The sequence below is a fragment of the Narcine bancroftii genome, chromosome 12 (assembly GCF_036971445.1).
Source record: "Narcine bancroftii isolate sNarBan1 chromosome 12, sNarBan1.hap1, whole genome shotgun sequence".
Taxonomy (NCBI): Eukaryota; Metazoa; Chordata; class Chondrichthyes; order Torpediniformes; family Narcinidae; genus Narcine; species Narcine bancroftii.
The window spans coordinates 9,362,347-9,381,065 of record NC_091480.1 but is presented as its reverse complement, the minus strand read 5'-3'; the positions used below and the strand labels follow the sequence as shown (position 1 = coordinate 9,381,065).

The 18,719-nt window shown below is 46.9% G+C and overlaps 1 protein-coding gene across 2 annotated transcripts in view; it reads left to right on the top strand.

The window, feature by feature from the left end:
* The window catches only part of pkd1a (polycystic kidney disease 1a), a 196,815-nt gene that overhangs the window by 93,643 nt on the left and 84,453 nt on the right, over positions 1 to 18,719 (top strand). For both annotated transcript variants that reach the window (XM_069906488.1, XM_069906486.1), the window contains exons 16-22: positions 677 to 4,287; positions 7,456 to 7,593; positions 9,396 to 9,539; positions 9,993 to 10,269; positions 12,530 to 12,743; positions 15,398 to 15,557; positions 17,533 to 17,685. In XM_069906488.1, the coding sequence (XP_069762589.1) occupies positions 677 to 4,287; positions 7,456 to 7,593; positions 9,396 to 9,539; positions 9,993 to 10,269; positions 12,530 to 12,743; positions 15,398 to 15,557; positions 17,533 to 17,685 (4,697 nt within the window). The remainder of the gene's footprint in view (positions 1 to 676; positions 4,288 to 7,455; positions 7,594 to 9,395; positions 9,540 to 9,992; positions 10,270 to 12,529; positions 12,744 to 15,397; positions 15,558 to 17,532; positions 17,686 to 18,719) is intronic.

Below are 18,719 nucleotides of genomic sequence, written 5' to 3'. Positions count from 1 at the left end.
AATATTCCTTTCTTGTCATGTAAGAGTACAGAACATGTAGCATTACACAAAATTGTCTTCTGCCTGCCTTAAGGCAGATGAAGTCACCATTAGTGTTGCCCAGCACCCCTTACAGTAAGAGAGAAAAGCAAAAGGGAGTCCCTTCTGAGACACTGAGTGTCTGTGGATTTGCCTCCAGCACTCCCGCCATCTCTGTAGCCAGACAAGACTCCAGTTCAGTTCAAACCACAGGTAACCTGAGCCTAGACCCAAACCTTGATACAACGAGGAAGTCTTCAGTGCCCAAGACTCTTCGAGAGCCCTTCTTGCCCTCAGCGCTCCCTTGCCTCCCGGTTCCAATGCATGGTTCCCACGAGCCAGGCTCCAGCGGCCCGTCTGGGTCCCCCGACTGCATCGGCCACAGCCTGTGGGGTCCCTCGCTGGTCTGCTGCTCTGTAGGGTCATCTCCTTAGCGGGGGGTGGGGGGGGTGTTCTACCCGTTTCTGGTGTCTTGCACCAGTCTGCTGCCTCCCCGGAGTCCGCAACCATTCAAGACTGTTGCCAAGCACGAGTGCCACCGTCTTGGGCACAGATCCTGCGGTTGTTGGATTGTTTTAGATTTCCCCAGCCTGGGAAAAAGAGTGGGACCATTTAACATAATGATCAATTAAAAAACTGTTTTGTCTGCTCTTCCTAGGCGAGTACAACCTTTCAGTATCAGCATGGGATAAATATGATAACCTCAGCCAGCTGTTTCCACTGAGAGTGTACAGACGCCTGGGCAACGTCACCATCAACATGAGTAGTAATGTCATTGCTGCTGGCAGCAGAGCGGAGTTTGAAGCCAAAATCCTGCCATCCGTGCTGGGTGTCACATACAGCTGGAGCTTCGGAGATAATTCCAGCCAGTTGACTGGGACTCTGCAGAAGGTCGTGCACACCTTCTCGAGGGCCGGGAGATTTCAGGTCAGTGTGTGGGCCAGCAACAACATCAACAATGTCAATGCCCGCTGCATGGTGGAGGTGCTGGAGGTGATATCCGAGGTGGACCTCTCAGACAACAGCCCCACCGAACTGTCTGCCCCAACCATAATCAAAGCCTGGGTGAGAACGGGGACTGGTGTCCGGTGGACGTTCGACATGGGGGATGGGACCCCACGCATGGAGACCAGCTCCTCAGTGATGAACCACACCTATTCGGCAGTGGGCAACTACACGGTGACAGTGACTGCTTCCAACCTGCTGGGCTCCGCCAATGCCTCACGGGTGGTCAAAGTCTTTGTGCTGCAAGTGTGCAGGATCAACCCATCGGGGTGCGTTCAGGAGCTACTGGAGATGAATTTCACAGCTTACACGCCAGGAGACTCTGCCAACTATGAGTACTTCTGGGACTTTGGAGACGGCTCACCCAATGAGACGATCAGGGGAAAGCCTTTCATCAGCCACAATTACACCAGCAGCGGGGACTTTCCTCTCTACTTGGTGGTGTCCAGTAATGTCAACAAGGTCAACTATTACTCCAACGTGTGTGTGCAGCCTGCAATTAGCAAGGTCATTGTCACTCCCACCAGCAGCTTCATCCAGCTGGGCGAAGAAGGGATATTTACTGCAGAGGTTCTCCCCAAAAGTCAGTACACCTACCTGTGGGATTTTGGCGCCGGGATAGAGCAGCAGTTTCGGGGGAGGGAGGCAAACGTCACGTTTGCGAGCTCGGGGCTGCACTGGGTCAATGTCACCGTGTTCAACAACGTGTCTTCGTCCTGCGGCACTGTGTGGGTGGAGGTACAAGCCCCAGTCACACAGCTGAACATCCAGTTGCACGGAGGCACCGCGGACAACTTGGCGCTGGACCAGGTTTATACCTTCACGGCCACCGGCGACGGGGATGGAGTGGACTACACCTGGGACTTCGGTGACGGTGGCAACGGGACCGGGGCCAACGTCAGCCGCCCCTTCCACACCGCTGGCAACTTTGTGGTCCGGCTAGAAGGCCAGAACGTGGTGAGCATGCGGTCAGTGGAGCTGGTGGTCCAGGTGAAAGCGCCGCTGCAGGGGCTAGAGCTGCAGGCCAGCACTGGCGTGGCCCCTGTCAATGCCACCATCCTCTTCCATGCCACCCTGCAGGCCGGCGACTCTGACCGCTACTCCTGGACCTTCTGCTCCAGCTGCCGGACCCTCCAAGGCCCCAGCATGGTGAGCCATGCCTTCACCGGACCAGGGATGTACAACGTCACCGTCCTGGCGGAGAACGGCGTGAACTCGGTGCTGGCCGCTGTCCAGGTTCACGTCTTGGAGGAAATCGAGGGCCTAGCCATGGTACTCGGAGACCTGGCCCAGAACTGCTGCCTGCTCTCCAACCAGACCCTCTGGTTCCAAGCCATCACTCACTCTGGGACCGAAATCTCCTATGACTGGAAGATTTGGAAGGGTGAAACTCTCTTCTTCCACACCAATGACACATCTTCCTATGCATTCTTTGAGGAAGCAGGAAACTATGAGATAGTGCTGCATGCCACTAACCTGCTGGGAACCCTCAATGTCAGTGAGTTGGTGCTGGTACTGGAGCCCATTGGTATTGTCGCACTGAGGGCATCTCCTGAGCCAGTGGAGGTCAATGCAACAACCACCATCGTCGCTTGCCTGGACAGTGGAACGGATGTGGTCTACAGCTGGGCCCTGGACACCAATACCGTGGTTTCCACTCACCTGCCTTCCATTCAACACAGCTACCAGAGCCCAGGGGTCAAGCTGGTTAACGTCACGGCAGCCAACAGGCTGAGCTCCGGCCGCGCAACCCTGCTGCTCCATGTCCAGGAGCCGGTGGGTGGAGTGGACATCCTGGCTCAGAGCTATGCAGCCACCAATACCGTGGTCACCTTCCAGGGGCTTGCAGCGAGAGGGACCAATGTCTCCTGGCTGTGGACACTGCCTTGGGCCAAGGAACAAGAGAGTGCACAGTTAATAAATGCATCATTCCCCTTTGCCGGGGTGTATCCCATTAGGTTAAACGGTTCCAATGATGTGAGCTGGGAGATGGTCTTGCAGAACATCACCATCCAAGATGAAATACAAGGGCTACAACTCTTGGTCTCCAGCCTGGCAGTTGCCCCCGGCCAAACTGTACTCTTCACTGTGTTGATCTCCTCTGGGACTGATGTCACCTTCCAGCTGGTAATCAATAATACTTTCACCATCCTCCACAACACCACAGAATACACCTACCTCTTCACATGCCTTGGAACATACCAAGTAACTGCTACAGCGCACAACAGAGTCAGCTGCAGCCATGCCAATGTTGAGATCCTGGTGATGGAACCCGTGGAGGGTTTGAGCCTTGTGAATTGCGAGGAGCCAGCCGTCCCAGCCGGGATCGCCAAAACCTTCAGGGCCACCGTGTCCAGTGGCCATCGGGTCTCATACCTCTGGTACTTTACGCTAGGAGACCACTCCGATCTTATTGTGGGGCAGAATGTTTCTTACGTGCCAAAGGGGCAAGGCCACCTCAGCGTCCAGCTGACGGCGTACAACAATGTGTCGAGCAAGAACGTTTCAGCCCTGATCCTGGTGCAGAATGTGATCTTGGCTGCGAGGCTCATCGCGTCACCTCCTATCAATGTAGCCAATGAGTCAGTGCTCTTGAGTATCTCCATTATGCCCAGTTTGACACAAGCCACTTTTGAGTGGAATTTTGGGGATGGGTCCCAAAATCGTTCAAACACATCAGTTCTGTCCCACTTCTATTTGCAACCAGGGGTTTATTTGGTGGAGGTTAATGCATCCAACTATGTCAGCTCCTACGTGGTGCAAACTACAGTGATCATTCTGGTGCTGAGATGTAACACACCCAAGGTGGGGATGATTCTCAGTGATACCATGAGGAGGTCCCAGAGGAACAACCTGGAAGCGAATGTCGACCTCAGAGGGTGCACAGAATATCAAGTGGGTTACCGGTGGGAGATATACAAGGCTGCAAGCTGCAACTCCTTACAAGAAGGAAATGACGTAAAACCAAATAATGTGGACCTAAAGAGACCCCGGCTGCAGTTGCCCAATCTTTCACTGGCTGTTGGCCGTTACTGTGTACTGTTTTCCATTTCCTTTGAGGGGACCTTGTTCGTGAAGACTGTACAATCCATTGTGAATGTCATTCCCAGCCCACTGGTCCCAATAATAGAAGGTGGAACATTCAGGTCCTGGTCAACCATGCAGGACCTTGTGATGGACGGCACTAGGTCTTATGACCCAGACCAGCCTCCTGAGGAACAAACACCTCTTGAATACAAGTGGCTGTGTTCATACCCGTGTCTGGTAAGGCGATGTCTTAATATATTCTTTCCCAAAAAATCGCGGGCATTGGAGCTGTAGGTCAACAGTGGTGCAGCGGATAGAGCTTCTGTCTTGCAGTCTGAGAGACCTAGCTTCAATTCCCCCCCGCCAACCCTGAGTGAACCCGTGGGTTTCCTCCCCATCCCTAAAGACGTGCAAGTTGGTAGGTTAATGGGCCACTGAATATTCTCCTTGGGATGTCGGTGAGCAATAGAATCTGTTCAAGCTCCCGGTTAGGTGCAGCATTGTTACAGCACCAACAATTGGGACCAGGGTTTCGAATCCCACACTGTCTTTAAGGACTTTGTACATTCTACCCGTATCTGCGTGTGTTTCTTCCGAGTGCTCTGGCTTCCTCCCACCCTTCAAACACATATTTGGGTGGCATGGGCCCATTACCATGCTGTATAAATAAATCTGGAGGGGCATTGGGGAAGATGATGAAAATATGGGAAGGATAAAATGGAATTTTGTCAATGGGGCTGATCAGCATGTGCTCAAGGGCTTGATTCTGTACAGGTACACGATCCTTTATCCAGAAGGCTCCAAAATCCGGCAAGTGGGGACCGGCAGTCGGGAGAGGCGGCTGAGGGTCCGGCAGTTGGGGGAGGTGGACAGGGGACCAGCAGTCGGGGGAGACGTCTGGGTGGCCGAGGGACTGGCGGTTGGGAGAAGTGGCAGAGGGACCGCATTTGGGGGAGACGGCCAGGCGACTGGAAGGGGGTGGGGGTGGATACGGCAGCACAATTCGGGTGGGCTTTCTGAAATCCGGAAAAATCCAAAAATCGGAACACACTGTCCCCCCCAAGGGTCCCGGATAAAGGATCGTGTACCTGTACTGTATCTCTCAAAGATTGTCTACGATTTTGTTGATCAGGATTCCAATGCCCCAGATGCCTGCATTTGCCCTCACCCCTATGCTTGATCTGCCTGACACATCTTGTAGTCCTGCTGCTTCTTTGAGTGGTCACAACTGCACCCCTCGTGGGATGACATAGACAGTAGTAAGACACGGAAGTCTGCAGACACTGTGATGATGGTACAAACACAGAAATGCCGGAAGAACCTGGCAGGTCTCGCATTGTTCATAGGGGTAAGAACGAGTAACTGACATTTCGGGCCTGAGCCCATCTTCAAGGTATGAGTAAAAAGCAGGCAGGTGTCTTTTGTCTGTTGGCCCGTGCTCCCTGACTCTTTCCTCCCTCCCCAGCCTTTTTAATCAGGCGTCTGCTGCTTCCTGCTTATATTGTGAAAGAAACCCTATTATTAACATGATCACTGGGGTCCATAAGATCTCCTCACAAAAAAAGCGGGGTTGCGCTAAATCGAGGTTTCACTGTACTTGCATTTTGCCCGAGGTCCCCCATCCTGCCAGGAGTCCTCTGTTCCCCACTCCTGCCGGGAGGCTGATGCCCGAGACCAATGACTCATTGCATTATATCTGAATTCGCGTTAAATCAGGGCGCGTAAAATCAAGGTTCGACTGTACCTTGATGGACGCTACAAGATCTGCTGAGTTCCTCCAGCTTTTCTGTGTTTTTATTATATAGGCAGCCACCACACTTCCCGTGCATATGAGTAGAAATGGTACACAAATGTGGTGTGGTGTACTGTGAGAGGTACTGTACATGTACACTTTGCCAACTCACTGTGTGACCTACACCTTCATCTCAGTTATTTTGGTGCTGTCTGTGGACTCGGGCATGATCAGTGATTTAAACAAGCCATTCTCAACCTTCGTTTTGGCGATGGCCCCCTTAGGACACATAAACAAAGTTTATGGGTCCCCCTTCCCCATGAAGGAGTCAACTTTTGGTTTCTTCCATACTTCTCTCCTACCGACTACATAAAAATATGAATATTATGTAAGGTGTAAAGAAAACAAAACTTTTACTTACATTTTCTTATTTTTTTTAATTTTTAAAAAACAATTTGAATGTTGAAAGGCGTGGTTAAATGGGATAGTTTCCCATGGTGGGAGAGTCAACTGCAGTGTACATTTTTAGAACAAAAAGGCACAATTTCTGGATTGAAGGGCACGCACTTAGAACAAGAGATGCAAAGGAATTTCTTTAGCCAGAGGGCAATAAATATGTGAAATTAGTTGCCACAGGCAGTTGTGGACGCCAGGTCATTGAGTGTATTTACAGTAGAGGGTGTTGATTAACCAGGGCACTGAAGGTTATGTGGAGAAGGCTGGGCAGTTGCACTGAGTGGAAGAATGGATCAGCTCATTATTGAATGGCTGGGCAGACCCGATGGGCAGAATAGCCTATTTCTGCTCCTATGTCTTATGGTATATGACGATAGACTCATTTTTGTCACTACCAGTTGAGGTATTACTTAGGAGTGGCATCCAAAAGTCCAGAATATCTGCTACCAAAGGTTTATCATTTAAAAGATAAAAATTCATTTAAAACAAAATGTTATAAATTGATAAAAATATTAATATTAACTAAGACAAATAACAACCCTTTCCTGTTCTATGAATGACTAAATATTTAATCCCCTTACAGTAAGTTATTTTTTTTTATTGTTATGTTGAATATAACTACAGCTAGCTGGAGCAGGCAAGAATTTCAGTGCATATGTACACTGTATTTATGTGTATGACAATAAACTTTCATTATTTCTTCTCCTGTTCCATCCATATAACCATATAACCATATTACCATTTACGGAGCGGAAACAGGCCATGTCGGCCTTTCAAGTCCGCACCGGTTCACTAGAACAACTCCACTAGCTCAAACCTCCCGCTCACCGCCACGTGATGTTCAGGTTGAAATTTTTTGATGCCTTGATAAACATATCCACACGTGTAGTTGAAGGTTGGCAGCTTGAGAGCAACCGTGTTGACCAAGTCAGAGACTCCATTCAGGTGAGTGGTACTGGGTTACAAGTGTATCCTACCCCTCCGTCTTAGTTATTTCGGCACTGACTGGACCCAGTGGCGATATCCGCTGTGAAATCAGATTCACCACTGCATGATGACCCATATATTCGGAGCAACAGTGCATGAGTGAAGTCGTGACTGGGTGACCATGCGTCAATGGCGAACCGTCCCAAACCAAGTTGTAGAGCGTGCGATATTCTCGGTGCCACGTACTCGTGAATGGCAACTGGCTTAATTAAACCAATCTCCTTCTTCAGGGACCCTCTGGCTGTGGGATATCTGGGAGCGGAGCCATTTTCACGATCCAGAGGGAGAGCCTTCAACGCAACACAAGCTACACCTGTCGCCTGAATGTTAGCAGACCCAACCGGGAACCTCAATCTGTCAAGCAGCTTGTAAGTCGAGGCTCCCTCTTTGCTGTATGAGTCAAGATATTTTCTTCCAATACAATGCCAGTGTAGTCATTAAGTTTCCATGTTCTTGTGAGCACTGTCACTAAATGCCTGACATCGGTTGGAGAAGAAATGCTTATAATGAGATGGAATATGGACAATTGGTGGTGGAGGTCCTGCCTCATCATTTTGAGGAACACAATCCTGACCTTGGACTGTCCGTGTAGAGTTTGCACATTCTCCCTGCAATCGAGAGCGATTTCAGATTTATTGTCAGAGTACGTACATTTCATCACATATAATTCTTAGGTTCTTTTTTCCTGTGGGCCAGGCAGAATTACCACTTCTTGGCAGTGCAAAAAAAACTGTACTCAACGTACATGTATAAACAAGAAATGTAAACAAATCAACCGTGCAATACAGAGAGAAAACAATCAATAATGTGCCCAAGTTAGTGAGTAAAATTACTCTGGGGTCTCTGGTTTCCTCTCTCATCTACAAATCAAGTGGTTTTACTAATGTCCTCTGTAGGTGAGTGGTAGAAGTTGGAGGGAGTGAAAGGGAAATGGGGGAGAATAAGACAGGATCAAAACCTGGCTCGAGTGGATTGCATGGTGTTATGGCCTTGATGGACAAGTGCCCTGAGCAATACCTGTTCCACAATCAGCACCATGTTCAGAAAATGCAGGGAAAACAGCATATGGGTCAGCCCGGTTGGCGTAGCGGTTAGCACAACATCTTTACAACGCCAGCGATTGGATCCTGGGTTCAAATCCCTCACTGTCTGTAAGGAGTTTGTACCACCATTCGTAGAAAATAGGTGTAGGATTCGGCCATTTGGCCCTTCAAGCCTACACCGCCATTCATTATGATCATGGTTGATCAGTACCCGGTTCCTGCCTTCTCCCCATACCCCCTAATCCCCTTGGCCACAAGGGCCAAATCTAACCTACACTTAAATATTGACAGGGAACTGGCCTCAACTACTTACTGTGGCAAAGAATTCCATACATTTACAACTCTCTGAGAGAAGTAATTTTTCCTCATCTCAGTCCTAAAGAAATTCCCCCTTATCCTTAAACTATGGCCCCTGGTTCTGGTTTTTCCCAACATCGAAATGTACCTGGGGCTGTAGGTTAATGGGGTGTAAATTGGGCGACAAGGACTCGTGGGCCAAAATGGCCTGTTACTGTGCTGTATGTCTAAACTAAATTAAACCAGACAGCATCTGTATAGAGAGAAACAGAGTTTGGGGTCCAAAAGTCCTGATGAAGGGTCTCAGGCTTGAAATGTAGACTGCTTCTCCTTCCACAGATGCTGCCTGCCTTTGAAGATTTTTGCCACCATTTAACAAGGAGCTGATGGCCTCTCAGATTGTCATCGGTTCCAACAATGCGGAAACAGACTCAGAAAGTCCACACCAGCATCAAATTTACATTGATCCAGCCTTATTCTCCACACTTCCCCATTCACTCCCACTGACAGAGTACATCAGAAAGACCACTTGACAACCAGGCTTTAGATTTAGACATCCAGCACTTTAACGGGCCCTTTCAACCCACGACCCCATGTTGCCCAAATACCCCAATTAACCTACAACCCCTAGTATGTTTTGAAGGGTGGGAGGAAACCAGAGCATGCAGACATGGGGAAGAGCATACAAACACCATACAGACCGTGCGTTGCGCTCACCGTGCTGCGGTTATGTGTGGGGACTTCCCTCAGTTTTATGAAAAACTGACCCATTCTTTGGAAGCTAATTCAAAACATTTGCTTGACTCCCTCCTCCCTCCCTCGGACTCCAGATTTCCGTGAAGGGCGGCAACTCTCCGCTGGTCTCACTGGAGTGCGTCTCCTGCAAAGCCCAAGCTGTCTATGGAGTGAGCAAAAGTTCCTATGTCTACCTGTCTGGAAGTTGCAACAACTGTGAAGGCAGTCCTCAATATGTGGTAAGAGGAACAATTCCCTGTTAGAACTCCGTAACAGTGACACAATTATCACCTGCCAATCTCTTCAGTAAGTCAGTTGTTTGGGCTGTAAGCACTGAAGAACAATTGTTCAATCCAGAGTTAATGGGGAAACTGCAGGAATTTCATTAAATTGTACTTAAGTGTATGACAATAACATTTAATTCAGTAAATGTGAACTGAAATTGGCTCAGTTGAGTCAACTTTAATGGAACCAAATTGCAGAAGCAATGCTCCTTCCACCTATGTGTGTTTAGTGTAGCCAGTAACTTGGAGCACAGTGACATGATTCAGTATTGAGACTCTGGTGCAGTTCTTTCCACTAACTCTGAATCCATCACACAGACCCAAATCAGGTAAATGTGCTATTGTCACAGTTGGAATTTTATCTTCTTCTGGAGAAGTCATTCACTCACGCATTGTTTATCCTAACAGTGGAAAGTGGAGAACTCTAACAGGGAGTTGCTTGCCTTAAACAACACCACCACATCCACCGGGAGCAATGGGATGAACCTGGTACTGAGACATGGGGTCCTGGAGGATGGCGATGGTTACACGTTCAGCCTGAACGTCACCGACCCACTGATGGAGAACGTCGGCTTTGCCTCGATATACATCCCTCCTATCCACCTCCCAGCTGGGGGAAGTTGTCTGATATTTCCTACGGAAAACATCAGTGCCTTGACAACCAGTGTCACTTTCACCTGTACAGGTAAGCCACACGTTGGCCAGTATTTCCAAGCGTTTGAATTCTTCGAACGGAAATCTCAGTAATGAGGTTGATCTTGGTCATTTCCTTTTGCGCCCTGTTGTAGATGTAGAAAGATCAATGAGTTGTGTTTGCATATTTCTCTAGACCTTCTCGAGCATGATGATTAACACCACCAGCGACTTGGGTTTGAATCTGGTGCTGTCTGTAAGGAGTTTGTATTGTTACGAGTCCAGAGCACCCCAAAACCCAGCAGCAATAGAGATTCACCAAGACAAATGGTTACTTAACAAAAGTTATTTTTAATTTTCTTTAAACATAAAAACAGGATCAAACTTTAATTTATTACTATTAACTTAACCTAACTTAACTCGTTTCTAATTCTAAGCGCACGTGTATGTAATGTGTGTATAGGTTCAGGAAAGTTCTTTGCTTCACAGTCCAATCTCACCTCACACGTCCAAGTTCACCAGTATCAGGCAATTCTTTTACTATGCACAGAATTCAACATTTATGAATCTTCACCAGCTTCTGGTGCTTAAAGTTAAATGGTTACCGCTCAGGAAGGTTCTTGTTGGTTTCAGAGAAAGAAATTTGCTGCTCATTGGACGCACACAAACTGATTACTTCAACCAGTTACTTCAGAGTCTTGCCGAAGAAACTTGCCCCATCATGGGCTTTCCAAATGATAATCACTTCTTCCACGTCACCATGAGTTCCTCTTGTTTCCCTTGTTTCAGGTGAAACACTCTAGCCAGCCATTTCCTCTTGTAAGGACCACAAGGGTTTTTCAACAGGCTGAACTCAGAACTCACAACCCATCTTCCAAAATGGGGTTTTCAACCAAGCTTATCAGCTGGTCATGTTGCAGACTCAAAAGCCACTGCAGAACTGAATTCTCTCTCTCTCTCTCCAAAGAATCACGTCTCTCTCTCTCTCTCTCTCTCTCTCTCTCTCCAAAGAATCACGTTTTTCTCTATCTCTCTCTCTCTCTCTGCTTGCAAAACCACATGATCCCCAAGGCTCCAGTCCCAATCTTTGACAGATCTTATCAGCCTCTTGATCCTGGACTCTTCCAGTTGCACCTGCTTTTGAAATTCCCCACTAATCCCCCACAATCTCTCTCTTTTAAAGACATTTATATATAATATAAACTATAATATAACCCGTATTAGTATGTTCTCCCCATGCCTCTGTGGGTTTCCTCCGGGTTCTCCAGCATCTTCCCACCCTTCAAAATGTACAGGAGTTGTAGGTTATTTGGGTGTTCATGGGCCAGTAGGGCCTGTACACCAATTTAAAAAAAGAATTACTAGTATCAAAATAAAGGGGTAGGTCAATGAGGATTGAGATTTGAAGAAACCTTTCCATTAAACCACTTGCCACTGTCACGGAAGATGTTAACATTAAGCATTCATGAACTAGAAGTAATAATATAAAGATTTATTAATAATAATTTATATATATGCTTAATGAAGGAAAATGTCTTGATGAAGGGTTTCAGCTTGAAAGATCAACTATTCTTTTAATCACTGATGCTGCTTCCTCCAACAGACAGTGTTTGGCTGCCAATATTATGGGAAGTACGCACTAAATATTAACTTTAAGATATAGTAGTAGGCGAATACCATGATTGAGAAAAATATTAATATTAAGCAGGTACACCACCAAATCACCTTCTAAGGTCTATACTCATGTTAACATTTTAAGAGACACGCCCCACACAAAAGGCCCCTTTCTTGCTTTTACTGCAGAGGGTTTGCCCTTCACGAATGCTGGCTGACCCGTTGAGCTCCTCCCATATCTGGTGCATTGCTCAAGTTTTCCAGCCTCTCGTGCTTTCCCTTCATTTTAAGGCATCTGCCAATAATAAGCCTACTCCAGAATTACTGATATTCAAGTTAGTGCCTGTATAAAGACCATTTTAATTATGTGCTAATATTAAGACAATTAAAAATATGAAAGCACATTCTAAAACAGTGGTTTTTAAACTTTTTCTTCCCCTCTCACATACCACCTTAAGTAATCCCTTACTAATCACAGAGCACCTAAGGCATCGGGATTACTTAAGGTGGTATGTGAGTGGAAAGAAAACCACTGGTCTAATATTAAGGTACTATATTCCAAAACTATGGCTAAAATCTATTTTAAGATGGATACCAAAATTAATGCAAAGACCATTATTAAGACGCTGCTCATAAGCAGGGTGGTGGGGGGCGGGAACTTTAGTGATGCCTCTTGGCTTTCCTCTGGCTTCCTGCAGGTTGGGAGACGGCTGGGGTTCCTCTGGTGTACACCTTCATCCTTACTCGTTGTGGCATCGGAGGCAGACACTGTGATGAGTTCTACGTCTACAAAGGCAGCCGGTCTGAGTACTGCGCCATACTGCCCCCAGGTTTCGGTTCAAACCGCTTCAATGCTTACCTTGCTGTCACCGTGCAGAACCAGCTGGGGGCCTCCGTCGTGGCCGTGAACCGGTGAGGAGGCTCTTGCTCGCTGCATGTGGGATGATTTTAATTGGTCTTTTGTGTGGATAGACTCCTCTGTTATTTGATGTGGTTTAATTTGGTGGGAGTTTACTGCGATTCCTTTTTTGTGATGTAATAGTACAGAACGTGTCCGAAATTGCCTTCTGCCTACTGTAGGGCAGACAAAGAACCACCATTAGTGTTTCCCAGTGCCCTTTACAGAAAGAGAAACAAAAGAGAGTCACTGAGTGTCCATGGATTTGCCTCCAGCACTCCCACAGTCTCTGCAGCCGCACAGATGCCTGTTCGATTCATTTGCAACTCAAGCTCCAGATCCAAACCGTCAACGTGATCAGGGTGCCTTCAGTGCCCAATGCCCTTTAGGAGCCCTTCTTGCCCTCAGCACCCTCTCCAGTCCTGGCTCCGACTGATTCACAGTTCCCATGAGCCAGACTCCAGCAGCCCATGTGGGTCCTCCGACCGCAAGTTGCCCGCAGCCGCCGAGCCCCTCGCTGGTCTGCTGCCCTGGTCACCGTCCTGCAAAATCGTCTCCTCTGCTTCTCATTCTCAATGGGGAATGTTCTCCCAGTTTCTGGTTCCGGCCCCAAATGCCAGTCCACTGCTCCCCAGAGACTTCAACCCCTTGTGGCCGCTGCTTAGCACAGGTGCTGCCACCTTGGGTACAGAGGTTGCGGGATTTTACTTACAAACACTGTCTGCTCCTTTAACAGGTCGTTTAAAGCCTGTTTGGAGCTGTTGGCATTAGCACCGGACAGTTTGACCCTGCAGAGCAGCACTGGGCCTCTTCTCTCCCGGGTCTGCCAGCAGTGGCAGTTCTGCCATTACAGCAGATCTAGCAAAATGCAGTTTTTTTTTTCCCTTCCACTTCATCCAAAGATCCCCCAGAGATTTCCTATCAACTTATTCTCTACACCAGATGTCAAAGTTGCATGCTTTATGAACAGAAATATTTCTCCATTTTTGACTATTTGCTGCTTCTCCCTGTCATAAGTTTAACCAACAAGAGAAAAGCTCTGATCTCCTCCTCAGCTAACCCTTCCTTTTCTGTTAAGAGCAGTAGGCTTCTTGTAGACCATGACTGAATGGATGATCCTATGAGGCTAGACCCTCCAGGCAGTCAAGAGAGACCCACACAGAGAAGACAGCATGGTAGTGTTAAGTTATTAGACCCAGGGGTCTGGACTGTTGATCCAGGTGCAAAGAGGAACAGATCTCACCATCTTAAACAGGAATTTAAATTCAAGTATTAAATAAATCTCTATTTATTTTAAGGTTCTATCCCACTGGTTCTCAACCTTTTCCTTTCCTCTCACATACCACTTTAAGTAATCCCTATGCCATAGGTGCTCTGTGATTAGTAAGGGATTGCTTCAGCTGGTAAGTGGGTGGAAAAAAAGTGTGAAAACCACTGTTTTAATCGTCCCTAATTGACTTGTTATGTGCATGGTTTCAGAACTCCAAAGGAAATGGGCCAATGACAATTTTTCTCAAGCAAAATATTTCAGTAACAATTGAGTCTGGAACAATGATTCTCAACCTTCCCTTCCCACCCACTTCCCACCTTAAGCCATCCCTTACTAATCACAGAGCACCAATGGCACAGAGATTACTTAAAGGGGTATGTGAGTGGAAAGATAAAGATTGAGAACCACTGTTCTAGCCTCAGGAATAGAAGTACTGGCATTTGAAACTATGTCGGAAAGTGTATGATCATACACTTTGGTAGAAAAAAAATGGGGAGAAAACTGAAAATCTCCACATGCAATGGGACAGGGAGTCATCGTGTAAGATATCCTGAAGGTAAACTTGCAGGTTCAGACATTGGTGAAGAAAGCAAATGTGATGCTGCCGTTCATTTCAAGAGGAACAGAATACAAGAGCAGGGATGTGATGTTGAGGCTTTATAAGGCATTGGTGAGACCTCACTTGGAGAATTGTGGGAGAGCAGTTTTAGGCTCCTCATTTAAGAAAAGATGTGCTGATGTTGGAGAGGGTTCAAAAGAAGTTCACTGGGATGATTCTGGGAAATGGAAGAATCATCATGTTTGACAGCTCTTGGCCTGTACTCGGGGGTGGGGGGGTGGGGGGGGGGATCTCATTGAAACATTTTAAATGTTGAAAGGCATGAACAGTAGCTCCAGAAAGGTTGTTTCTCATAGCGGGGGAATCGAGGAAAGAGGACACAACTTCAGGATTGAAGGGCATCTGCTAAGAACAGAAACGTGTGGGAATTTCTTCAGCCTGAGTGTGGTAAATCTGTGGAGTGTTTTGCCACAAGCGGTTGTGGAGGCTGGGTCACTAGTAGGGGCAGAGAGGGAAAATGGATCAGCTATGATTAAGTGGCAGGACAGACGATAGGCTGAATAGCCTATTTCTACTCCTACATTTTATGGTCGTATGGATTATTATAAAAGTCTGTGTCGTTCAAAGGAATATATCTGCTACTTTTATCCCACCTGGTCTACATGTGACTCTGGACCCTCTAGCAAGAAAGAATGAAGTGCTTGAGTTGGACTCACCGAGACAGTGGAGGAGATTGTGAATGACTGGATACTTTGGCGTTGTTAACCCCTTCACTCTAAGCACTGCTTGCTTAGAGTGCATGCAGCTTTCAGTCCACAATCTCCCATTGGTTTCTGCAGGTCTGTGGTCATCAATATCACAAGCACCCCCGAGGGCTTTCAGAGCCTCACCGACTGGATGAAGCTGGAGACCGAGACCAAACTACAAGAGCTGTTGAAACAAGGAGATCCTCAGCCCACGGTGGAATACGCCCTTGCCCTGGTCACTGTGCTCAATGAGGTAGTGCTCGACTCGTCCATATCCGATGCTTGTACCTTCAGCTGTCTGGTCTATACGTGGACTGTGCAAGTGCCTCTCTCCACCTCTGTGATCCTACATCTCGCCACCTTCCTTCTTGCAGGGTTACAAGTCCCAGTTTATTGTCATCTTACTGTACACATACACAGCCAAACAAAGCAACGATTCTCTGGGCCATGGTGCACTCACGTTACATACATCACGTAGAACAGAACAGATATTACCATGATAAGTTAAGAAAATGTAATTCATAGTTAATAAAATACAATTCAAAGATAAATAAAATATGCATCAAAGAGTCCTCTTGGTGACAAGAGAATCCGGGTTTTGTCTGTAAGGAGCTTGTGCGTTCTCCCCGTGTTTGCGTGGGTTTCCTCCGGATACCCCGGTTTCCTCCCACCCTTCAAAAATGAACAGGGGTTGTAGGTCAATTGGGTGGCATGGACTCGTGGGCTGAAGGGCCTGTTACTGCTGTATGTCTGAATTTTTAAAAAAAAGAAAATGTAAAAAAATGTGGTTGAGGCCGAGGCAAAGGGAAATGTATCATCCAGCATTTCTGTGTTTGTACCACATCCCTCCCGATCATTTCTCAGCTTCCCTTGCCTGTCTTCCTCTCCATATCCAACTATTGCCTTTTTATCTGTTGATATGTGTTCCCCCAACACCCCCCACCCCACCCTTTCCTCCTTTGCTCCCCAGTCTTTTTATTTGGGCACCTGCCTGCTTTTTGCCCATACCTTGAGGAAGGGCTCAGGCCCGAAACGTCAATTATCTATCTTTACCTCCTGTGGACGCTGCGAGACCGGTCGGGTTCCTCCAGCATTTCTGTGTTTCAAAGCGTCTGCAGACTTTGTTTCACTGTGTAAGTATTGAAACCTGACTACATTTTCTTGCACTAATTCAAGCTATGACTATTTATTTATCCATAATTTTATATTTATTATCTCTTTTTCTGTCTTGGGATATTGGGGTAGTTTGTGGTAGTACGAGAAGTGCAATTGTGGCTATACCTGATGTACTTGTGTGGCTGCTTCAGGTAGGAATTTCAGTGCATCTGTACTTTGTACTTTAACAGGTTTGAATCTGGCACTGTCAGTAAGCAGTTTATATATTCTCCCCATGTCTGCGTGGGCTTCTTCCAGGTGCTCTGGTTTCTTCCCACATTCTGTGGGGATAGAAGGCTAATTAGTGACATGGGTGTATTTGGGCAGCGTGGGTCTGTTACCATGGAGAGTGAAACATGCATGTCTGCAGACGCTGTGGTTGTAGTAAAAAAACAGCAAAATGCTGGAGGAACTCAGCAGATCTCACAGAGTCCATAGGTAAAGATATATTACCGATGTTTCAGCCCTGAGCCCTTCTTCAACCAGGCAGTCATCTGATTTAAAAGACTTGGAAGAATTGGCAGGGGGAGGAGTACAGACAAAAGGTGAAAATAGATGGGACACAGGAGAGAGGAAAGGTGAGAATTGAATGGGTTTTTTTTCGCTCTGTAGAAGCAGAGCGGGGGTGTGGGGGGGGGGAAGAGACAGGGAAAGGGAAGAGAGTTAGAGCTTTAGAAAAGGAGACTTGGGGAGAGATGGATGTTGGGATGCTAATGGAAACCAGAAAAATCGATGTAATGTTATCCGGATGGAGGGTCCCCAGAGATGTTTGCTGGTGGGCTCAGTCTGGCAATGAATGTCCATGGACTGACAGGTTGTGAAATTGAAGTGAGTGGCCACTGGGAGATCCCTGCGATTGCAGTGAACAGAGCTGAGGTGTTCACCAAAGTGATCTCCCAGTCTGTGTCCAGTCTCTCTGATGTAGAGGAGACCACAACAGGAGCCCCTGTTACCGTGCTGTATCTCAAAACTAAATTAAATATGGCAATAAACTCACATCTAATCTATGTCATGAATTGATGTTAGCTTGTCTCGACTAAAGCCAATGGCTCATTTTAAATCTTCTCCTGCAGTACGAGAGGAGCAAAAGATATGGAAGGGAGTCAGTCAATGAAACCATCAACAGGATTAACATTCGCAGCAGCATCACTCTGGCCCTAACTTCTCTGAAGGTCACCACAGTGGATGATATTCAGCAGATCTCGGCAGCACTGGCGCAGTGTACGGTGAGAGTTCACTCTGTCTTCCTGTGAAATGTAATGGCAAAGTCATCAGTGAGCTCATTAAATGTGGGAAGTGCAAAAGAAGGAATATAGTGTGGTTCAACTTAGCTCGAGTATGATTTGACTTGTCATGGATAGCACACAAAACAAAGCTTTGCACTATATCTGGGTGAACATGCCAAGAAATGAGAATCGATAAAGAGAAATGGAAGCATAGTGGGTCCAGGGAACTCAAGGATCTCTTTGGGCCATTGTAGCGCATATAAAAGCTCATGACTGGAGGGAGGACACACGATTTTATTAGCTTATAATTGAGGGTAGGGTTTTACAGTGGTCTTCTGAAGGGCTCAGAGTTTAGGTAGGAAACCAGGGTAGATGGGGGTGGAGCCAGCCATCAGTTCAACACATCACCAGTGAATCTCAGTTCACTACAGCCATTGAACCCAAACTGTATCCAGCACCCTGATCACAACCTTTTCTCACTGCTATCATTGGGCCGAAGGGACAGAAACCTGAAGTCAAGCACCTCTAGGTTCAAGAACAGTTTCTTTCCGACAGCGATTAGGTTCCTGAATCTCCCCTTGTAACAGTGATCAGGGACTGCTCTGGTACCACAAAAGTCACCTTTTGTGCCCAAGGATGACCGTGAATATTTATTATAATTTTTTTTGTACTTATTGTATCTTTCTAAATTCATTCAGTGTACTTTTTTAGTTTATTTTGTCATTTTCTTTAATGAAGTGAGCAAGAATCTGGGTGTATATTGTGTGATGTGCATGTCAATAAATTCATTATCATTGCAGACTAGATTTCTGCTCACAACTGTGTTGTGTCCAGAACCAACAGCTCGGGCCAACAAACCATGTGCAATGAACACACACAAAACACAAAGTACCAACATGTTTTATGTGTTGTTCGTGAACGGCAAAGAACACGATACAAACACAACCGTTAATAAGAGTATCCGTCAGAGCGGGCTGGATTAGGAGGATGCTGCCCATGTGCGGGTTTCCATTGCCCTCATGGTCAGTATGGAC